This window comes from Bactrocera oleae, chromosome X (assembly GCF_042242935.1).
Source record: "Bactrocera oleae isolate idBacOlea1 chromosome X, idBacOlea1, whole genome shotgun sequence".
In the NCBI taxonomy this organism is placed as follows: domain Eukaryota; kingdom Metazoa; phylum Arthropoda; class Insecta; order Diptera; family Tephritidae; genus Bactrocera; species Bactrocera oleae.
The window spans coordinates 1371354-1393908 of record NC_091541.1 but is presented as its reverse complement, the minus strand read 5'-3'; the positions used below and the strand labels follow the sequence as shown (position 1 = coordinate 1393908).

Genomic DNA, 22555 nt, shown 5'->3' with positions numbered 1-22555 from the left:
AGATAAATTTTAATATATTAGCAACTTACATACTATCCTTTGTTGTAGCCACCTTAGAATTTTGTCCCTCGATGTCCTTTGTTTTAGCTACCTCAGAATTTTTGTACCTCGTTGCCCTTCGTTTTAGTCTCCTTAGAATTTTTGTCCCTCGTTGGCAACGCTTCGGCTTAGCGTGCAAAGCCTTTTTTCTTCTTTTTTATTTTTATGGTTTTATTAATTTAAATTTTTAACCTTGTTTACTGCCAGTTTTAAATTAGCTACAGTTTGGTTGTTTTAATAATAAAAGTTATTTCTCCAACACTTCACTTTTCTTTTGATTTTTGTCTTTATATTTTATTTATTTAAATTTTTTACTTTGTTGACTGCCAGTTTGGAATTCGTTAAAATTTGGTTAGTTTTCATTTTTGTTATTTTTTCAACACTCCTTTTTATACTCTCGCAACCTGTTGCTACAGAGTATAATAGTTTTGTTCACCTAACGGTTGTTTGTATCACCTGAAACCTATCCAGTTAGATACAGGGTTATATAATATATATATATATAATATATAAATGATCAGGATGATCAGGATGAAGAAAAGAGTTGAAATCTGTCCGTCCGTGCGAGCTCTAACTTGAGTATAAATTGAGATATCTTTATGAAACTTGGTAGGTAGATGGGCGTAATCGGACCACTGCCACGCCCACGAAACGCCATTAATCAAAAACAAATAAATTTATAACTAAGCTCCGCAATAAGATACAAGACTGTCATTTGGTACACAGGATCACATTGGAGAAGGGCATCTGCAGTTAAAAAATTTTTTTTTAAGTGGGCGTGGTCTCGCCCCTAATAGGTTTAATGTGCATATCTCCTAAACCGCTAATGCTATAATAACAAAATTCACTGGAAGCAAATGTTTTTAGAACCTCTATTGACGATGTGAAATCGGGTGGCAACTCCGCCCACTCCCCATATAACGGTACTGTTAAAAAAAACTAAAAGCGCGATAAATCAAGCACTAAACACGCCAGAGACATTAAATTTAATCTCTGGGATGGTATGAGATGACTTTATAGGAACCGCTTTCAAAAGTAGACAGTGGGCGTGGCACAGCTCACTTTTAGGTTAAAACCCATATCTTGAGATCTGCTCAACCGATTTCAACCACACTCAGTGCATAACGTTCTTTTTATATTTCTATGTCATAGTGCGAAAATGGGCGAAATCAGACTACAACCACGCCTACTCCCCATATAACACCATTTTAAATTCCATCTGATTCTTTCACTTTCCACTATGCAAATCAGGCAACAATGACTGTATAGGGATAAAACTTTGCGTGAATAATGCGTTTAAAGTATGCCACCTTGTGGTCATAAATTGTCTAAATCGAACCAAAACTGTTCAAGCCCCTAAGTACTAAATATGTGGACCCCAGTGCCTATAGTTGACCTTCTACCGAAACTATCAGTGAATCCACAAAGAAATCTCAAACGTGTATACCATTTGACTTTGCGAGAGTATAAAATGTTCGGTTACATTCGAACTTAGCCCTTCCTTACTGGTTTCTTTTCTTTTTGTTTTTTCTTTTCTCCTCCCGAGAGAATACTTGTTTCTTTAAATTTTTTTTCGTCACGCATCACTGTTCACTGTATGATCGGCTAGGAATACTTGTAATTTTCTCCCTTTGTTTGCCAAGGCTGCCACTGACACGTGCCCCACACGTTGGGCGTGTATTAACTTCCCTGAGTGGGAAAGTATTAAAACTTTTATTTTATCCGCGAATGCGCGGAAAAAATTAGAACACTTCTGATTCCTTCGGTTATTCGAATAAAAACTTACTTTATTTTCAACTTACTCTTATTTATAAATTTTTTCTTATTTCCTTATCGCTACTTCACAATTATGATTGAATCTTAGAACAAAGAAAGTGTAAATTACAATTTAAGCTTATATATTTCGGTAGAACGTCAAGCGTTTTGTTTTGTTTACAGTTATTATTGCTATGCCTTCGTGTGTGGGCCACCAGCAATGTTTTGATAAGAATGGATTATTCTATTTAGAAAGGAAAAAGCATATTGAATTCTTAAGTAATCAAAATGTTAATAATTTATGCGACTGCATTATTACAAATTTGTACTTAATTTTATTTACAGTTACCGTAAAGCTGCTGTATGGAGGTGAGATTTTTGTAATCACTGTATGAGTAAACATTTTGACAATATGCTTCCATTAAAAGTCCCTTCTCTGATATTCGAAGTGAAGAAAAATATGTTGTAATCTTTTGGAAATGGGACAATGAATATCGTTTGACATACATCGATTTAAAAAATCGCTAAGGTAGAGAAGGTAAAGGCTCTAAACTGGAGTCGAAAAGAGCGTTGTTAAATGTAGGCATTTAATACTATGCGAACTTATGAAAGTTGATCAAGATCAGAGCCTAAATAACGCAAATATCAATCGGTGGGGCGATAGGATTAACATAAAAATTTAAATTTAGAAAAGTAGTAAAAGGAAAACTACTCATCGTCGATATTGAGCGGATTCACAAAGCACTCAATAAAAAATTTAGAATAATATGAATATCGGACAAAGAATTAAACTATTTTATTTATTATTTATACCTTTAATGATACAATTATTCACTGCATCACAAGCGAAATCCCTTAAATTTATTTTCAATAAGGAGCCAGTAAAACATAATCCCCGAATAATCAAAGAAAAGATAACTAAAAACATTCATTAATACAGATAAAAAAAAATAAATTGATAATAATTTTTTATATGCGGAAAATTAAAAAAACGATTAGCCAAAAAACGTATGTAATCTATGGCAAGTAAGATTGCTAAAAACAGAAAAAGATGGGATCACCGTACATTTAAAAACAAGAAAAAACGTTAACTTCGGTTGCGCCGAAGCTATAATACCCTTCACAAATACAAAGGCCCCTTACAAGAACTTGATTCCGAACGTTCAATTTGTATCGCAGCTATATGATATAGTGATCTGATCTGACCAATTTCTATGGAGAATAATTTGTTGCCTTAAGCAATAACTCGTGCCTAATTTCGTGAAGATACCTCGTCAAATAAAAAAATATTCCATGCAAGCACTTTACTCCGATCGTTCAGTTAATATGGCAGCTATATGCTATAGTCATCCGATCTATACAATTTCTTCGAAGCTTAGATTAATGCTTTAAATAATAATACATGCCAAATTTCGTGAAGATACCTCGTCAAATGAAAGAGTTTTCCATACAAGCACTTCATTCTGATTGTTCAGTTTGTATGGCAGCTATATGCTATAGTCATCCGATCTGAATAATTTCTTCAGAGATTACATTGTTGCCTCAAATAATAATCCGCGCCAAATTTCGTGAAGATATCTCGTCAAATGAAAGAGTTTCCCATACAAGCACTTCATTCCGATTGTTCAGTTTGTATGGAAGCTATATGCTATAGTGGTCCGATATCGGTCGTTCCGACAAATGAGCAGCTTCTTTGTGAGAAAAGGACAGGTGCAAAATTTCAGACTAGTTTTTATATATACAGACAGACGGACAGACGGACAGACAGACAGACGGACATGGCTACATCAACTCAGCTCATCATGCTGATCATTTATATATTATATTTTTTTTAATAGCGTCTCCGACGTTTCCTTCTGGGTGTTACAAACTTCGTGGCAAACTTAATATACCCTGTTCAGGGTATAAAAAGGACATCCCACGACCAAGATATCCAAGGAAAGTAGAAAATCAAATATACTTATATGCTTATACTTAAGTTGTAGCGAAACATTAGACATAAAGAATTACTTCCCGAATTCGGTGGGAAAGGTTACGTTATATGACGAGAAGCTCCAAATAATACTACGATTTTGTACTAAAAAGGGAGTTGTAGATATTTCACCGCCCTAACAATTTTAAGAAATAAAACAATTGGTGAAACAAACGACACATTAACTAACTAAGGAACAGTTCTCAATTTCGAGGTAATAATTAGCCGATTAGATTTCGCATATGCAGACAAGAGACTCCTGCATATCCTTGAAAAGGAATTAAACTTAATAAGAGTTTTCATTAGATTACTCAACGTCCTATTTAAATAATATAATAGAAAGCGCAAGAAATGTAGTCAAATTCATATAAAATTTGCCAATACTTACAATCTACAAAGACAAAATAATTATTTTATTAATAACACGTCCACCTTCAGGCAATATGTATAACAATAAATATACTAATAAATTGAGATTTAGTCTAAGGCCACAACAGTTTAGTAATAACCATAATAATAGAACCTTCGGATAGCCAAACCAATCCCACTCAATCCTCATGGAAATAGATAGTTCCGCTTAGTTTAGACAACCAACTGGTCTAAATCCGTATAGACAACAATATCTTCAATATAATAATACCGATTACAAACGAAGACGTGAATCAATCAATGGCCATCAGCTTTCGCCAAAACATTAAAGGATCAACAACATTCAAGAAATTGCTTTTTTAGATAAAGCATCACCCTTCCCTATATATTAAGACAATTACGAGGGACCAATAGAAAATAAAAGTTTTTTTAATACAGAAGCAACAAATTGGTATTGTGCAACGAGCATTTAACGTAATAGGTAAAGGATGGAAAATGCAAAACGTGTAAAAACAATAAATGGCTATAGGCTAATTACTAATTATTACAGTGTGCACATTTTTGATCATTTAACACGATTTTATCTAATTAAGTTTTAAAGATATCACATTTTTAACTAATAATAGTAATTAACAAGTAAGGAAGGGCTAAGTTCGGATGTAACCGAACATTTGATACTCTCGCAAAGTCAAATGGTATACTCGTTTGAGATTTCTTTGTGGATTGACTGATATTTTCGGTAGAAGGTCAACTATATGCACGGGGGTCCACATATTTATTACTTAGGGGCTTGAACATTTTTGGTTCGATTTAGACAATTTTTGGTCACATGATGGCATACTTTAAATGTATTATTCACGCAAAGTTTTACCCGGATATAATCATTGTTGCTTGATATGCATAGTGGAAAGTGAAAGAATCAGATAGAATTGAAAATGGTGTTATATGGGAAATAGGCGTGGTTGTAGTCCAATTTCGCCCATTTTCTCACTATAATATAGAAATATGAAAAGAACGTTATGCACCGAATTTAGTTGAAATCGGTTAAGCAGATCCCAAGATATGGGGTTTCACCTAAAAGTGGGCGGTGCCACGCCGGTTCCTATAAAGTCATCTCATACCATTCCAGAGATAAAATTTAATGTCTCTGGCGTGTTTAGTGCTTGATTTATCGCGCTTTTAGTCGTTTTTAACAGTACCGTTATATGGGGAGTGGGCGGAGTTGCCACCCGATTTCAACTATTTTCACACTGTGGGTAGAAATTCTAAAAACATTTACTTCCAGTGAATTTTGTTATTATAGCATTAGCGGTTTAGGAGATATGCACATTAAACCTATTAGGGGCGGGATCACGCCCACTTTAAAAAAATTTTAACTGCAAATGCCCCTCCCTAGTGTGATTCTATGTACCAAATAACAGTCTTGTATCTTATTGCGGAGCTTAGTTATGGCAATTTATTTCTTTTTGATTAATGGCATTTTGTGGGCGCGACAGTGGTCCGATTACACCCATCTGCAATACCAACCGTCTCACGGTACCAAGAAACATATCTACCAAGTTTCATAAAGATATCTCAATTTTTACTCAAGTTAGAGCTTGCACGGACGGACGGACGGACAGACAGTCACCCGGATTTCAACTCGTCTCTTCATCCTGATCATTTATATATATATAACCCTGTATCTAACTCGATTAGTTTTAGGTGATTAGTCGTTAGGTGAACAAAACTATTATACTCTGTAGCAACAGGTTGCGAGCGTATAAAAAGAGATATTCTATTCACTTAGCGAAATAGAATCAGGACAAGTAAATATCATAAAAATTGAAAATGCAGAGAAAATAAGAAAAAGAAAACATAAAATTTAATAAATCCACAGGAATATAAATACCGTTTAGAACTGATGTTAAGGTAACTGTGTAGCGGATGGATTATCAAGACAGTTTTTGAACAATTATCTTTAAGAAGAAAAAAATAATGCATGTATTAAAAAAAAACGAGGAAGAAAACCACAAAAACAATGCAATCTTAGATATTTTTCACATGGAAACCTTAAATAAAATCCTAAACTCTTTCCCACAAAAAATTGTACTAAGCAAATAAATTGGTAACAAACATTTAGAATTAAAACTTTAAATATCTTCAGGCACCATATAAGCCATAAATATTTGGAATTTTTAAAACAATTAATTTCAGAAAGAGTAGATAAAAGCCTTTTCACCGGAGTAAATTGCACATCAGATGAACATGAGGTTAAGGGAATATTACAAAACAGAATTGCAAAGAAAATTTTCTATAAAGATGTGATATGTAGGTATTGATGTAACTAACGAAGAGGCTCAAAAACAATTAACACTTCTTTGTTTATTATACCCTGAACAAGGTATATTAAGTTTGCCACGAAGTTTGTAACACCCAGAAGGAAACGTCGGAGACTCTATAAAATATATACATAAATGATCAGCATGATGAGCTGAGTTGATTTAGCACTGTCCGTTTGTTTGTATATATACAAAGTAGTCCCTCAGTTCTCAAGCTATCGATCTGAAATATTGCACCGGACCACTATAGCAAGTACTTGTAATGGAACCTTTTGAGGAGGTATCTTTGCAAACTTTATTTGGCATGGATTATTATTTAAGGCAATAATGCAATTTCCGAAAAAATTTTATAGATCGGATGACTATAGCATATAGCTGCCATATTAACTGAACGTTCGGAGTAAAGTTCTTACATGGTAAACTTTTTCATTTGACGAGGTATCTTCACGAAATTTTGCATGGATTAATATTTAAGGCAACAATGTATTCTCCGAAGAAATTGTTCAGATTAGTTCACTAAATCATATAGCTGCCATACGAATTGAACGGTCGGAATCAAGTTCTGTGAAGGGTTTTATAGCTTCGGTGCAACCGAATCTAAAGTTTTTTCTTGTTTTTTTATGAAATATTCGTAAAAATATACTGTAAGTTCAAATAAAAAAAAATTATTTTAAAAATTAAAGTTCTAAATATGGTTCCTGATGCCAGTTAATTTCACTGTTGTGCTTGTGTCTTGAACAAAATAGCTCAGAATGGTCCTTGGACAAGTGAAGGTCTCTTAAATAAACGTTTGATTTAGCTTGTTCGATTCAATTTGGGCTTTTTTTCAGTTCGCCTTCATCATCATATCCCAAATCTTCTTCCCAATTTCATTTAGGTAATCCCCTTCTGTGATTTAGGGATAAAGTGGACACATATATTATATATACAGCAAAAACTGTCCGCAAGTTTAACACAGCCACCTTTCTATACCTTAAGCATTTTAATATAGTTCACGTAAAAAGCTCAAAACTAAAAACACGTGTTCTTTTTTGCCAACGGCGACATTCAAACAAAAGCGGCACCTCCACAACGCGCAGGCATAACCTGCTAGAATAAGCAGAGGCATAGCAGTTGGATTTAAATGTGAAGTAGGATTTTCAAATTAAGAACAGTAATACTAAATTTAATTATGAACACACTTTGCTTTGGTGCATGCTGTAATATAATAGGTGTTATAAAAAAGAAATTGGAAACAAATTTGCAAGGGTTACTTCTGGCCACTAATGAAGAAACAATTTAAACAATTTGTAAGAAATTGTGAGATTTGTAATAAAAACAAATATGATAGATACCCTATACTGGTACCTATTGGAGCGGCTCCAGTTCCGGAAAAAGAGGGAGAGTAATATCACATAGATATATTGTTGGCATAAAATTCAAATTCCTTACATTATTGGATACCTATTCCAATTTTTTAATAGTTAAACAGGTCAAAGGCAAAACTAACTTAACAGAATAAATATTGGAAGCCCTACAAAGTTCTCCAGAATTCAAAATGATTACATGCGATAATGAACCAGGATTCAGATCAGCTCAATTCAAATCCTTCGCAGATAGAATGAAAATTAAAACCTAACCTAGACATTCAACTCTGAACGGACAAATAGGAAATTCACCTAACAATAATTTAAATTGCAAAATGTCTAAAAGAGCAATTGAAATTAATAAATGATATTGAAGTAATAATACGCGCAGAACAATCATACGAGTATAATCGAACTATTCATTCTGTAACAGAAAAAAAAACCTTTCGAAATTTTCCCATATAGAATTACCATAAATAAAGCATAATAAATTAAACCATATTAAATAAACCCGAAAAATGAAAATTTGGCCAAAGTCAGATGCTTAATTATATATTTGGGAAATAAAGTTATGATTCAAGAGAAAAATAAAATTATTCACAAGGATAATTTAAAACCTTAAATCCTATAGATTAGATTTTAACAACAGACAACACGCGTTTCATGGAATTGCCGCAGCGGTTAGATTTAAGTTATGTTATTTTGCATGTGATGATTAAAGATTAGAGTTAATTTGGCATCCAAATGAATCACAGCTTATAAACTTTTAACTGGATAAAACACATGGGCTGAAAAGTGTGGAGCCTCACAGATACAGTCACTCACATTGCGAGTCGGGCAAGAACTAAGCAAAGTTTCTACTTATAATAAATATCTAAAGAAAAAAGATATTAAACTCAATTTTTTTTTATTTTATTACAAAAAGTCCTACAGTTAGAAAACAATAAAAGTATATATTTAAAGTAACGTAAAATTAAGCACATGGAGCAAAAACTGAGCTAAGGCTACTTTTTTGCCTCACATTGAAAGTCGGGCAAACTGTATTTCTAGCGAATTTAACGGTAAATATTCCGTTATATCTATTCGAAGCTTTATTATAAGCCTTAATATTTGACATTTGAGTATCGTAAATCAGTCCGTGAAGTTTAAGTGAGTATTTTTTTTTAAATGTCGCAGATTCTGAATGATCGGAAAATGAAGTTGCGTGATATAGCTGACATCGTAAATATTTCAAAAGAACGTGTTGGCTTTATATTGTATGAGCATTTTTCCAAGAGAAAGCTCAAAGAGGGTGCCGCGATTACTGACTGCTGACCAAAACCAGCAACATGTTAATGATTCTGGGTAGTGTTTGGCCATGTTTAAATGTAACAAACCGGAATTTTGGCGTCGATATGTGACAATAGATGAAACCTGGATTCATCAATTCACTCCGGAATCAAAACGATCGTCATTTGGATGGACAGCAACTGGTGAAACTCGTCCAAAGCGCCCGAAAGCAAAACTATCTGTAGGAAAATTTATGGCGTCGGTATTTTGGGATATGAAAGGCGTAGTATTCGTCAACTATCTTGAGAAGGGAAAACCAACAAAGTGACTATTATATAGCGTTATTGAAACGTTTGAAGTCCGAAATTGTAAAAAAGCGACCGCATATGGCAAAGAAAAAACTTTGTTTTATTAAGACAACGCACCGTGTCACCAGCCGATCAAAACAATGACAAAAATGCATGAATTGCACTTTGAATGCGGCAGTAACCCACCTTATTCTCCAGGTTTGGCTTCCAGCGACTATTGGTTGTTCGCAAACCTCAAAAAAATGTTCGCCGATCAGAAATTTTGAATGAATGAAGAATGTTATCACTGAAACTGTGGCCTATTTTGAGGCAAAAGACAAATCGTTCTACAGAAGTAATATTGGAATGTTAGAGCGGCGCTAAAATGATTGTGTTGCTCTTGGTAGAGATTATATTGATGAATAGAGCCAATTTTTAACAAAAACAAAACCGTGTTTTCTTTGTTAGGCTCTTTTCAGCTCATGTGTTAATGACTTAAGTAAACCTCTGTTTTTGATTTATCTTACAACTATTCTTAATATTCTTGTTAATGATTTTAATATGATAACATTGAATTCAGCAACTAAAATATTGCCTTTTTCTCAGTAAAAAATAATGAGGATATCTTAATGAAACTTGGTTTACGTGTTCCTTGACGTTGGCGTTGAAAACGAGTCTAAAAATGGGCGTAATGGGCCACTGCTCACAAAAGGCCATTAATCGAAAACTTATAAAATGCCATAACTAAGCACTTAATTAAGGCCTTAACCCATAATTTGGTGCAGAGGTTTGCAGTAGCAAGGAGCACCTGTGAGCTAAAAATTAAAACATTGAAATGGCCTTGCCCCTTAATATGTTAAATGTTAAAATCTGCTAAGCCACTCAAAAGCTACAACAACATAAATAGTATACTATAATTTTCATGTAAAGTTCTATCAATCAATTAGTTATCCCCGCCAGGTGTCTCTCGCTATCACTTCTGAACCAACAAACATGACGGAGTAGGGATGACAACGAAGCCGGATTTCTTTTTCTCACTCTTTATACAGATTTCGTCAATGTTGTTTATTTGTTCTTAGTTGTGTCTCGATGGTAGCAGTGACTGTTATACATATCATTTTAATTGTTCAGTGCAACTCTCTAGTTAATTTAATTCTTATAATGAACTAGCTGACCCGGCCACGCGTTGCTGTGGCTAAAGTTTTTGTTATATTACATTATAGTAAACAATCTAAGAGGAACAATAAGAGAACATCAGTCACGGAGTCCACTATGCTTTTTCACACAGATGGTATTTGTAAAAAAATATGGTGATCTTCTTATTTGACTTTCTACTACTATAACCCTTTAGTACAATGAAATTATTTACGAACAAAGACGAAAATGTTGATGTTGGTATACAAATTCACTGTATTGAGATTTGAAGGGGAAGTACGTTGAACACAATTAATTAAAATGTTCTTACACTTGATATTAAGCAGAAATCCATACAAAGTAAAAATTTAACAGATTTATTATTTCCATTTAATTTTATAACAAAAGAGTATATTACAGTGTTTAAATGAGTTTAAACTCCCTCCTCCAAGTGCACCACTCTACCCGGAAAAACTGACACACCCTAGTGAAACACACCACACCTGTGAACACTCAAGGAATTTCACCCCACACCAGATGACACCACATAGGACAACACAACATACCATTACATTCGCTTATTAGACCGCTAATACAGCGATCCTGGACATTCGCTTATACACACTCGATTAAATTGTGATCCTACGCGCTAACTTCTTCTCTGCGGTACAGCGCGTCGACGACAAACCTTCATTGTTCGGACATCGTTTTCGCGAAATCAGCTGGTTGCACAACTATTTACTTTTATTAAATTTTAATTGTTTAATAATTAATAATTTGGTATATAAATAAATTTGAACGGAGTTCAATTATACAACTAAATATTCGAGTGTTTCCTTTAACCCTATTTAAAGCTAGTGAAAATAAATTTCGTGCTCCCAATAAATTGGGTATATTTTTATTCATGGTCCTTCGAGCCATAGTGAGCGGCACTATGGATTAAAAAAAAAAAAAAAAAAAAATCCACATATATGTATAAACAGTGCGGTTATAAAGTTTGGTGACCCAAAACTATATAATATTATATATAGTGGTACAAACCACATACATACAGATAAGTAAACAAGCATATATATAACAAAAATAATACAAAAAAGCGGTGCAAAATAATAGTTACATATTGACAAATATACATACATAGTTAAATAAGGGTGAAGAGACAAAACCAAAGTGCATGTGAAAAACAAAATATACAAAACTGTATAAGCAAAAAACAAAAAACAACTAAAACACAAATTGGGCGCGAAACCTAAAAGCACTTAAACACAAAATATAAATAAAAACAAAGAAACGGGCGCGAATTTAAAAGCATAAAAACAATATACACACAAACAACATCACTAGGAATACCAGCTGGAAGCATTTCAGAGAGGAACACAGGAATAGGAACAAAACGCAAAAGGCACAAAGACAACATTCACACATACACCCTCCAAAAAATACCCTACAGAACCAAAGTGAGCGTATTCTTTTCACTTTTATTTATTTGAGCACATACATATGTTTGTCCGGAAAATACAGTTTGTCTTAACATAAACTTTAAATTATGTATGTATCCACATACATGTATTGTATATAACATTTTTTGCTTATATACGTCCATTACCATCGAATATTTAAATATAATAAATTCAACCCAAAATATATAAATAAAAGTAAACATACAAACATATAGCATACTTTAGTGCAAAAATATGCATATATACTTATTCATAATACGTATATATATTCGTATTTATTCTTTATACATATAATTGCCAAACGCAATATATACCATATATATTAACAAGCGAAATTTAGAAACTGTAATGTATGGTACATACGTGACAAATACAAATTTGCACATTAAAATATTTACATATAGCCAACACGGTAAACTACTTGCGCATTATCAATTCTCGCTTTATTCGTACCACAAAAATAATATGCATATTTAATATATACATACATACGGCAAACAATCTGCCTATGCTTATATATTTACCTTATATACATTGGGTCAGTTCGATTTGCAAATTTTATAAAATAATTGAAAAAATTACCTATTATTTCAAAAATAATTAGACGGTCAGTAAACAAATAAAATATTAAAAAAATAAACATATTAACAATATATAATTTATTAAAAAACAAAAAGCGGGATTAAACAAAAAAAAAAAAAATTCCATCAGCATACTTACAAACATATGTTACATATATTGGTATACCTACACAATTTTACATATATTCTAAGTCCTTATAGGCAATTATCCAGCAATACCCCTTGTTCTTTGGCAAACAAAAACAAGCAGGATTGCATACAAAAAAAACAAGCGCATTGATCTCTCCAACGAGCTCTCAATTGCATAAAAAAAAATACACACATTCGCACAAACAATCCGTGCATACTTATGTACAAAGTGTATTGATCTCTTCAACGAGCTCTCAATTTCACGAGCTCATAAATATATACTAACAAGTCCGTGTATTAGGGTGTACCTAAATACATCAACATAAGGGCATAAAAAGTATTATTGAATTAAAAGTGCGATTTTTAATAATTAAATTAATTAAAGCAATACATTCAAAATAAAACCACAACAAAACCATATTGCTAGTAAATACAGTTTACACTGAGCAAATTTTAATAAATTTTGGCAAATATTTTAACATACAAAAAAAAAATTATGAATGAGGATAAAATTCAAATTACACCTGCAGAAGCTACACGCGCAAGACAGGTTACCACAAAGCAAACAAAAGGCAAAAATATTTGTGCCACCAAATTCATTTCTGAGAGTGACAGACTAACACGATACTGCACTCGATTTTCATCTTCACCGATTCAAGACATCTCTGAATCGTTATTGGAAATAAAAAAACAAAATATTGATAATTTCTGGACACGTCTCCAAGCTGCATATGACGCAATAGTAGAATCTGACGACTCAGATCTACCTGAAAATTTTACAGTTTGAAGAAACAAAAGCAATGTATTCGGATCAATTAAAATTAATTAAAGCCATAGCACCTGCTCCACATCCGAGAGTAGAGCTGCCACAAATCCAAAGTCATGAAGCAAGTTCAGGCATCCATCTCAAGGTGCCCACATGTGATACAGAAATCTTTCATGGTGGTTATGAACAATGGCCGTCCTTCCGGGACATGTTTGCAGCCGTTTACATACACCACCCAAAATTAACAAATGCGCAAAAATTGTATCACCTCCGATACAAAACAAAAGGTCAAGCAGTCGTCATAGTAAAACAGTTCGCACTAAATGACGATAATTTCAATCTGGCTTGGAAAGCTCTAAAAGCGAGATACGAAAATGAAAGAATATTGGTCGATAAGCAAGTAACGATACTAATGAACTTGCCTAAAATTCAGAAAGAAACAAGTGATGAATTCATTAGACTACAATCCACTGTTTCTAATTGTTTGTCGGTTTTATCGACACAAAATATTCCCACAGACAGCTGGGACCCTATTCTGGTAAATATATGCACCGCGGCATTACCAGAAAAATCGTTACTTTTGTGGGAGCAATCGCTCTCATCTCGGAAAAAATGCCCAACGTGGCAGCAAATGAAAGAATTTCTAACTACCCAATATGAAATAGCAGAAAGGGTAGACAAAAAACTAGTTAGAACTAAAAACGTTCAAAACGACCTCAATAGAAGCTTTAATAGACCCCAAACCAGTAGCAATAACCATTTAAATAGAAGTTTTTTTAAAAATCAATCGTTCACGTCAGAACAGTATAAACAAACGTCATGCGAACTGTGTACAGGAGGGCATAAATTTAAATCTTGCAATAAATTCAAAAAATTAAATATTGTCGATAGGAACAATTTTGTGAGAACAAAAAGACTTTGTACAAATTGCCTATCACATGCACATACACTTAAAGAGTGCGAAAGCAAATTTAATTGCTTATATTGTCACAAAAGACACCACTCAATGCTTCATTACAGCAAATTTCCCAGCTCACCCCAAAAGAGCGCATATATTAGTATAAAAAGAACCACGGGTTTAGTTTCAACTACAAATCCCGAAAACCACAATACCGAAAATTGCCAAATGACATCATGCTGCTCAAAGGCACAAAACACTCAAACGCTACACAGCGAAATACAAAATAGGGTATTACTACCCACAGCAGTCGTCTCCATCGAACACCGAGGAGAGCTGTTTAAACTTAGGGCCTTAATTGACCAAGGATCACAACGATCTTTCATAACGTCTAGGGCTCAAAATAGGTTACAACTGCCAACAAAACTAGCCAATTTTGAAATTACGGGAATGGGCGGAAGAATAGTCCAAAACTCAAATAAAATCTGCCCCATTACCCTAATTTCCTCCCAAGCGGATAAGCGAATTGTAGCAGAAGCTATAGTTCTACCGCAACTTACTAACATGCTTCCAAGCTATCACATAAATAGCAAGCATTGGCAAAAGGTTTCACACCTAAAGCTAGCAGATTCCAACTGCAACACCCCCGCTAACATAGATATTCTAATAGGCAGCGACCTTATACCGCAAATAATGCTTGAAGGTGTTGAAAAAATTTCAACGACCCTTCTAGCCCAAAATACTATATTCGGTTGGATTCTAAGTGGACTAGTTACTGAACCAGTTTCCACATCAACAACTCAAGTTGACGAAAATTCAAAAGAATACCTTATTTCACAATTAAGGAAGTTTCGTGAGTTAGAAAAATGCCACCTCATATCAATTACAACCCCAGAAGATCAGTATTGTGAAGACTTCCACAAAGCCACTACTCGATCAAATAATGGCCGGTACGTCGTACGACTACCACCAAAGCCACAATCTTCCAACACTACACAAATTGGCACAAAGAACCATGTCAGAGTTTCTTCTGACAACCCCAGTGTTAAAAACACAAATATCTATAATTTAACCAAATCATCGAGATATATTACTAAGTATTCGAAAAGAAAATTTGTTGTACACTAATTTCCTTAAATTTGAAAAGGGCAGTACAACATAAAAATACAGGGGATCCAATGAAATGCGATATCTGATCAGCTTGAATATCCTACTGAATCAATATCCGCATTATCCGCAATAACATTTTTGATCCCGCAGGATGGCTTTCGCCAATTATGATACAAGCGAAAATCCTAATTCTTCTTCACTTAGAAAAATAGTCACAATCCTCAAACAATCTTAACGATATCCGAATCTACCGATTCTTGGCCACAAGCGCCCACTTCCATACATAGTATCGTCCGCAACATACGAGTAATTGCCATAGAAAGTCCAAAAATCGACTTTTCTCTTACTATAGTGCCTCATAGTTGCCTAAATTTTCATAATCAAATACAATTCAAAATTAAAGTTAAGGAATCACCATACTTGCAATGTGATACAGTGACGCACCCAGACTTACAAAAAGCAAAGATCGCACTTATCGCATCTATCTAAGCGCTCATCAAACGGGTAGTTTATGGGAAACACTTGTAAAAGTTGTAAATCTCACTTCAAAAAAGTGAGCGAAAATCTCAAATCTTACTCTCGCAAGATCCCTCTTCAAAAGTTTGAAAGGAGCACCCATTCTGAGCCAGGCGTGGAGTCGCTATCCTCATAAGCCGATAATAAAGAGATTGTAAATAATTGCTGATAATACAGAAAAGGCAAATCATAAACAATCCGCATAAAAAATTGATAAAAGAAAAAATCGTAAATACAAACAAACAAATCGATTAAAACCAAAATTGCTTCTTACAGCTAATATTCTCGCCCTCGGCTACTTCATCAACAGCACGCCGAAATGCATAATACAGCCCATATGTTTAATACTAGGTAAAATATTCGCCTAGGGGGCCCAGGATGTTTAAATGAGTTTAAACTCCCTCCTCCAAGTGCACCACTCTACCCGGAAAAACTGACACACCCTAGTGAAACACACCACACCTGTGAACACTCAAGGAATTTCACCCCACACCAGATGACACCACATAGGACAACACAACATACCATTACATTCGCTTATTAGACCGCTAATACAGCGATCCTGGACATTCGCTTATACACACTCGATTAAATAGTGATCCTACGCGCTAACTTCTTCTCTGCGGTACAGCGCGTCGACGACAAACCTTCATTGTTCGGACATCGTTTTCGCGAAATCAGCTGGTTGCACAACTATTTACTTTTATTAAATTTTAATTGTTTAATAATTAATAATTTGGTATATAAATTAATTTGAACGGAGTTCAATTATACAACTAAATATTCGAGTGCTTCCTTTAACCCTATTTAAAGCTAGTGAAAATAAATTTCGTGCTCCCAATAAATTGGGTATATTTTTATTCATACAGTATAATACAGTAAATAACATGTGACGCTTAAGCTCATGAATGAGGTAGGCAAGGCAGACAGTCTTAAACTTTTAAACATTAATATCTATTTTTTTGAATTATAAATACTTTTAATTTCAATTTAATTTAACACCAATCGGTGCACAATGTTTTTGGTTAACCTGTCTTTAGCTAACACAAATAGATTCGACGGTTTCCCAACACGTGAACACGCAACATATAGTTTTCCATGAGAAAAACGAGGATTTTCCAAATCTAAACCAAAAATGGACATTGTTTGACCTTGAGATTTATTATAGACATGGCGAAAGCTAAACGAATTGGAAACTGTAGCCTTTTGAAGGGTATGGTAGAATCTGATGGTATCATCGGAATACGTGGCAGCAGGACCACTTTTCCTTTAAACTTCCCAGCCAAAATGGTTACTTCAAGAATGTTTCCGGTGATCTTTTTGATGACCAAACGCGTACCGTTACATAATTGAGGTGGATTCAAATTACGGAGGAGAATAATAGGGGAACCAATCTTTAATCGAAGATTATGTGGTGGCATTCCAGGGATATCTAATGAATTTAAAAATTCAATCAGAAATTTTACACTTTCATTTTCATCAACAACAGTATCGATTGATTTAAAAGACATCAGATCTCCTGGTAACAACTGTTGTATCTGAAAGTTAATTTCGTCAACATCAACGTTTTTGGCTGGCAAAATCGCCCGTTGACTAAGCCATTCATGATTCAAATAATTATTCTGTATATCCGGGAAAATACTCTGAATCAATTCATTTTTATCCTGAACAACAGTGCAAAAATTGTCTGGTAGTTTAATGCATTGCCTATTTGGTTGCAGTTCTATTTTACCGTTCCCAATATCTAGTAGTAGTTTGGAAAATATTTGTGCCGATGGATCATTTTGCAATTGTACTCGCATATTTATGGTCAATCGAAGTGTTTCAACACTTCGCCATAAGAATGATTGTTTCAAACATGCATTAATCTCATCCGCGAAAGTAGAGCGAGGTATAACCGGTAAGGTCTGCCGGAAGTCACCAGACAAAAGTAAGATAGCACCACCGAAAAGTTTATTATTGCTGTTTAAATCTTGCATAGTTCTGTTTAATGCTTCAAGTGAATATTTGTGTGCCATTGTGCACTCATCCCAAATTATTATAGAACTCTTCCGCAACACTGCAGCTATTCCACTATTCTTTTTGATGTTACACATTGCATCTGGTTTATTATGAACGTCCAATGGCAGCTTGAATGTTGAATGTGCTGTTCGCCCACCATCCAGTAAAGTAGCCGCAATGCCTAACGATGCTACTGCTAATGCGATTTTTTGTTGCGACCGTATTTTGACAAGAATCAACGATATTAAAAATGTCTTACCGGTTTCACCGGGTGCATCCAAGAAAAAAAAACCGCCTTGTTCAGCAGCAACAGCCAGCATAATCCGATCATAAATAATTTTTTGTTCTGCTGTCAGTAATGGTTCACTGTTCATGATAATTGTTGCTAAACTTCCATGATCATATTGCTTTTCTCGTTGTAAATCGGTATTGACTAAGTCGGTGGCTGGACGATTAGGTGATGGCATACCATAATGATTAAGTGGTAAATTTGAAATAAGAACACATAAATCCTCGATCAAGACCAATGCTTCATTGTACATCTCTGGTGTATAATCTATGTTTTGGCATTGATTTGTTTCTCTAACTCGGTGCAAGATGTCTTCTGTCATACAATTTTTATATTTTTCCCACAAAGTTTGTGCTTGCGAGGGATAACATGTCGTCAAAATAATTGAAAACAACTGACGAATGTTATTCGGTGTTGATGTCAACGCAGCATCAGCAAGCGCTAAGTCCCAATGGTTATCGTCTTCTAGCAATTGCAGTTCACGACATGCATCCTGGTATGTATTGAATACTCGACCATTTTCGGAGCTTCGAACGCTCTTTGGACAACATTTTCTTCAGTGAAGTATACACGTTGACCGTTTTCAAGAAGTATTGCCAGATGTTGGACAGCAGGATCTCTTTCGTGGATGGGAAAGCTGAGAATATGCCAAATAGCTTTATTGCTGCTAATGTATCTGCCCATTTGATATCGTGTTATTTCGTCATTTTTATTTATGTTTTGTACTTCAAATATGGCCAAATCACTGCCTTTGTTTACAAATCACTGCCATTGCGTAGAGGGAATAATCTTTGCTTATTTTTCATTTTTCGTAATTGGCAGTATAAAAATGACTATTTTCGATGTCTAGACATCTATCAATAATTGTAATAAAATATATATTTGTAACTTTAATAAAGAATATTTTATTAATTTAGATAAAGTATACTTTAATTGTGTAGAACTCTTCATGCCTTTTTCAATTATAATTAAAATCTTTCCTAAAATTACGTACATATATAACAAAACAACTTTTGCCGGGTCAGCCAGTATTTAAATATTTAAATTTTAAATTGCTTGAAAATAAATTCTCAAGTATATGAAGTATGTTAAAAATTATTACAATCACCCCTGACCTTTTTTCAGACCCCCAATATATCCTCAATAATGATTTCCGACTTTCCAACTGATATTAAACGGTTTAGGTTGTTTAAATGCGTGATATCTTAATGAAATTATATGAGGAAATTTTTTCTAAAAAGTTATTATATTATATTAATGGTTTGGCGCTCAATATTAATGAAATTGAATGAATACTTGTATAATGAATTTCGATCCTTTGGTTGACGTTTTTCACATCAACTAAATATTATATAACCAATTAAGACTCTTCGGTTGAGTTTATATCACATATACCTCATTTGAGAATGATTTAAGTAAAATTTTCGCTAACGGGAAGAAAAATATAGTAATAAGACTACATCTTTTTCCGTCCGTCTGTCTGTGCAAGCTGTAACTTAGGTAAGAATTGAGATATCGTTATGAATCTTGGAAGACTGTTCCTAGCCAAAAAACTGAGGACAAGTTCTTAGATGGGCGTAATAGGACTACTGCCACGCCCAAAAAGCGTTATTAAAAGAGAACCTATAAAATATATTAACTAAGCTGCAAATTAAGGTGCAAACCGTAATTTAATACAACGTATAATGAAGGCAACTGTGGTTTGAAAATATTCTAAAAAAGGGCGTGGTCCCACATCTAATAGGTTGAATGTATATGTCTCCCAAGCTATTGAAGCTAAAAAAACCAAATTCGCTCAGAACAAATCGCTTAATCACCCCTTCAGTCAGTGTAGAAATGAATGAATTCTGATGATAGCCCCGGCCACTCCCAATATAACGGTAGTGTTAAATACGGTTTAGAGCGTGACAAATCGATAACTAAATACGCCAGAGGCATTCCATTTTACTCTCGAGTTGATATGAGAGGATTTTATAGGAGCCGCGGTCAAAATTGGACGATGGCCGTGGCACCGCCCACTTTTGGGTGAAATCACATGTCTCGGAATCAGCTCGACCGATTTCAACCGGATTTCCTTATGTAATAGTAGTCCTCCTTAACAAATGCAGTCACTTTAATAAAAACCAAATAACCAAATATAACATTGTTCTCACATTCCTATGTTAAAGTGCGAAAATGGGCGAAATAGGACTACAACCACTCCTACTTCCCATATAGCACCATTTTAAATTCGATTTTATTCTTACATTTTCTAGTATGCAAATCATTCACCACTGAATGTATCGGAATAAAACTTTGTGTTTAATTAGAAACCCATTGTAATTGCTTGTTCACACTTCATACACTATTGCACTGATTATAACAAGAAGAAACCCACTTGTTACGTTGAATACACCATTGAATTTAATATAAATAGAGGATGACAATATAGGTATGTTAGTTGCACAGATGCTAAGGCTAAATAAATGTGCATATGTCCCGATGTCGGAATATGTATCTGAAACGACTGATCGCGGGGGAGTCGATCGAATGGAAAAATAATATGCTGCGCAGCACCGCTATTGTATAAAATCGAATTAACTCGTACGTGTCTTATCCAAGGTGAATCCGGAGCAGAGCGCACGATTGTTGTGTAATCAAAAAATGTTGCGGAATGATGTCGTAATTGTAGTGCGTCCTATTGCTAAGTCAAGTCGGTGCTTGCGGAACCGTGTAAATCGAAAGTACATACAAGTATATAACGAATGATGATGGCGGTTCTGTTATTCATACTTTCTGTTGAGTTATGTAGTGTACAGGTATGGCGTGTTGTGGGCTAATGCAGTGTCTTCGACTATGGTGTTGGTGTTGGTGATTATGTGTTGGGCAGTATTTGGGTACACCAGTTTTTTCTGGGTAGAGTGCTGTGCTTATTTATTGAGCCTTAGTTCATTTAAACATTCTCGGCCCCTAGGCGAATATTTTGCCTAGTATTGCACATATTTGCTGGAAACGTTTCAGGTATCTCGACGTGCTGCTGTTGGAGTAGCAAGGAATTGCAAGGATAGCAACTCCACGCCTGGCTTATATATGGCCAGGATGAGTGCTCCCTTGAAAACATACCCAGGGTTTGGGGCTGTGACATCGGAGGGATCTTAAGAGAAAGTAGCGTCAGTTGGAATGAGCAATAGATTGAATGCTGGATATTTAAATTTGTAATTTCCATCTACGTTTTCTAACAGGGATTTGACGCATTGCACAACTGAGTCCCATAACCACACATATAAGGAGTGCTTAGACAGATGTGTTAAGAGCTTTTTGACAGGTTACCACAAAGCAAACAAAAGGCAAAAATATTTGTGCCACCAAATTCATTTCTGAGAGTGACAGACTAACACGATACTGCACTCGATTTTCATCTTCACCGATTCAAGACATCTCTGAATCGTTATTGGAAATAAAAAAACAAAATATTGATAATTTCTGGACACGTCTCCAAGCTGCATATGACGCAATAGTAGAATCTGACGACTCAGATCTACCTGAAAATTTTAGATCCTCGGCTTACGCCAAGTACGAAAACTGCTTAGACCAGTTTGAAGAAACAAAAGCAATGTATTCGGATCAATTAAAATTAATTAAGGCCATAGCACCTGCTCCACATCCGAGAGTAGAGCTGCCACAAATCCAAAGTCATGAAGCAAGTTCAGGCATCCATCTCAAGGTGCCCACATGTGATACAGAAATCTTTCATGGTGGTTATGAACAATGGCCGTCCTTCCGGGACATGTTTGCAGCCGTTTACATAAACCACCCAAAATTAACAAATGCGCAAAAATTGTATCACCTCCGATACAAAACAAAAGGTCAAGCAGTCGTCATAGTAAAACAGTTCGCACTAAATGACGATAATTTCAATCTGGCTTGGAAAGCTCTAAAAGCGAGATACGAAAATGAAAGAATATTGGTCGATAAGCAAGTAACGATACTAATGAACTTGCCTAAAATTCAGAAAGAAACAAGTGATGAATTCATTAGACTACAATCCACTGTTTCTAATTGTTTGTCGGTTTTATCGACACAAAATATTCCCACAGACAGCTGGGACCCTATTCTGGTAAATATATGCACCGCGGCATTACCAGAAAAATCGTTACTTTTGTGGGAGCAATCGCTCTCATCTCGGAAAAAATGCCCAACGTGGCAGCAAATGAAAGAATTTCTAACTACCCAATATGAAATAGCAGAAAGGGTAGACAAAAAACTAGTTAGAACTAAAAACGTTCAAAACGACCTCAATAGAAGCTTTAATAGACCCCAAACCAGTAGCAATA

General features: G+C 34.7%; 1 protein-coding gene across 1 annotated transcript; it reads right to left on the bottom strand.

Annotated features, from left to right (window-relative positions):
* Positions 1–17076: 17076 nt before the first annotated feature.
* Positions 17077–18495, bottom strand: LOC138858058 (uncharacterized). Its single transcript, XM_070112529.1, has one exon. It carries the CDS (start codon positions 18493–18495, stop codon positions 17077–17079), a length of 1419 nt encoding a protein of 472 aa, XP_069968630.1.
* Between the last annotated feature and the right edge of the window lie 4060 nt (positions 18496–22555).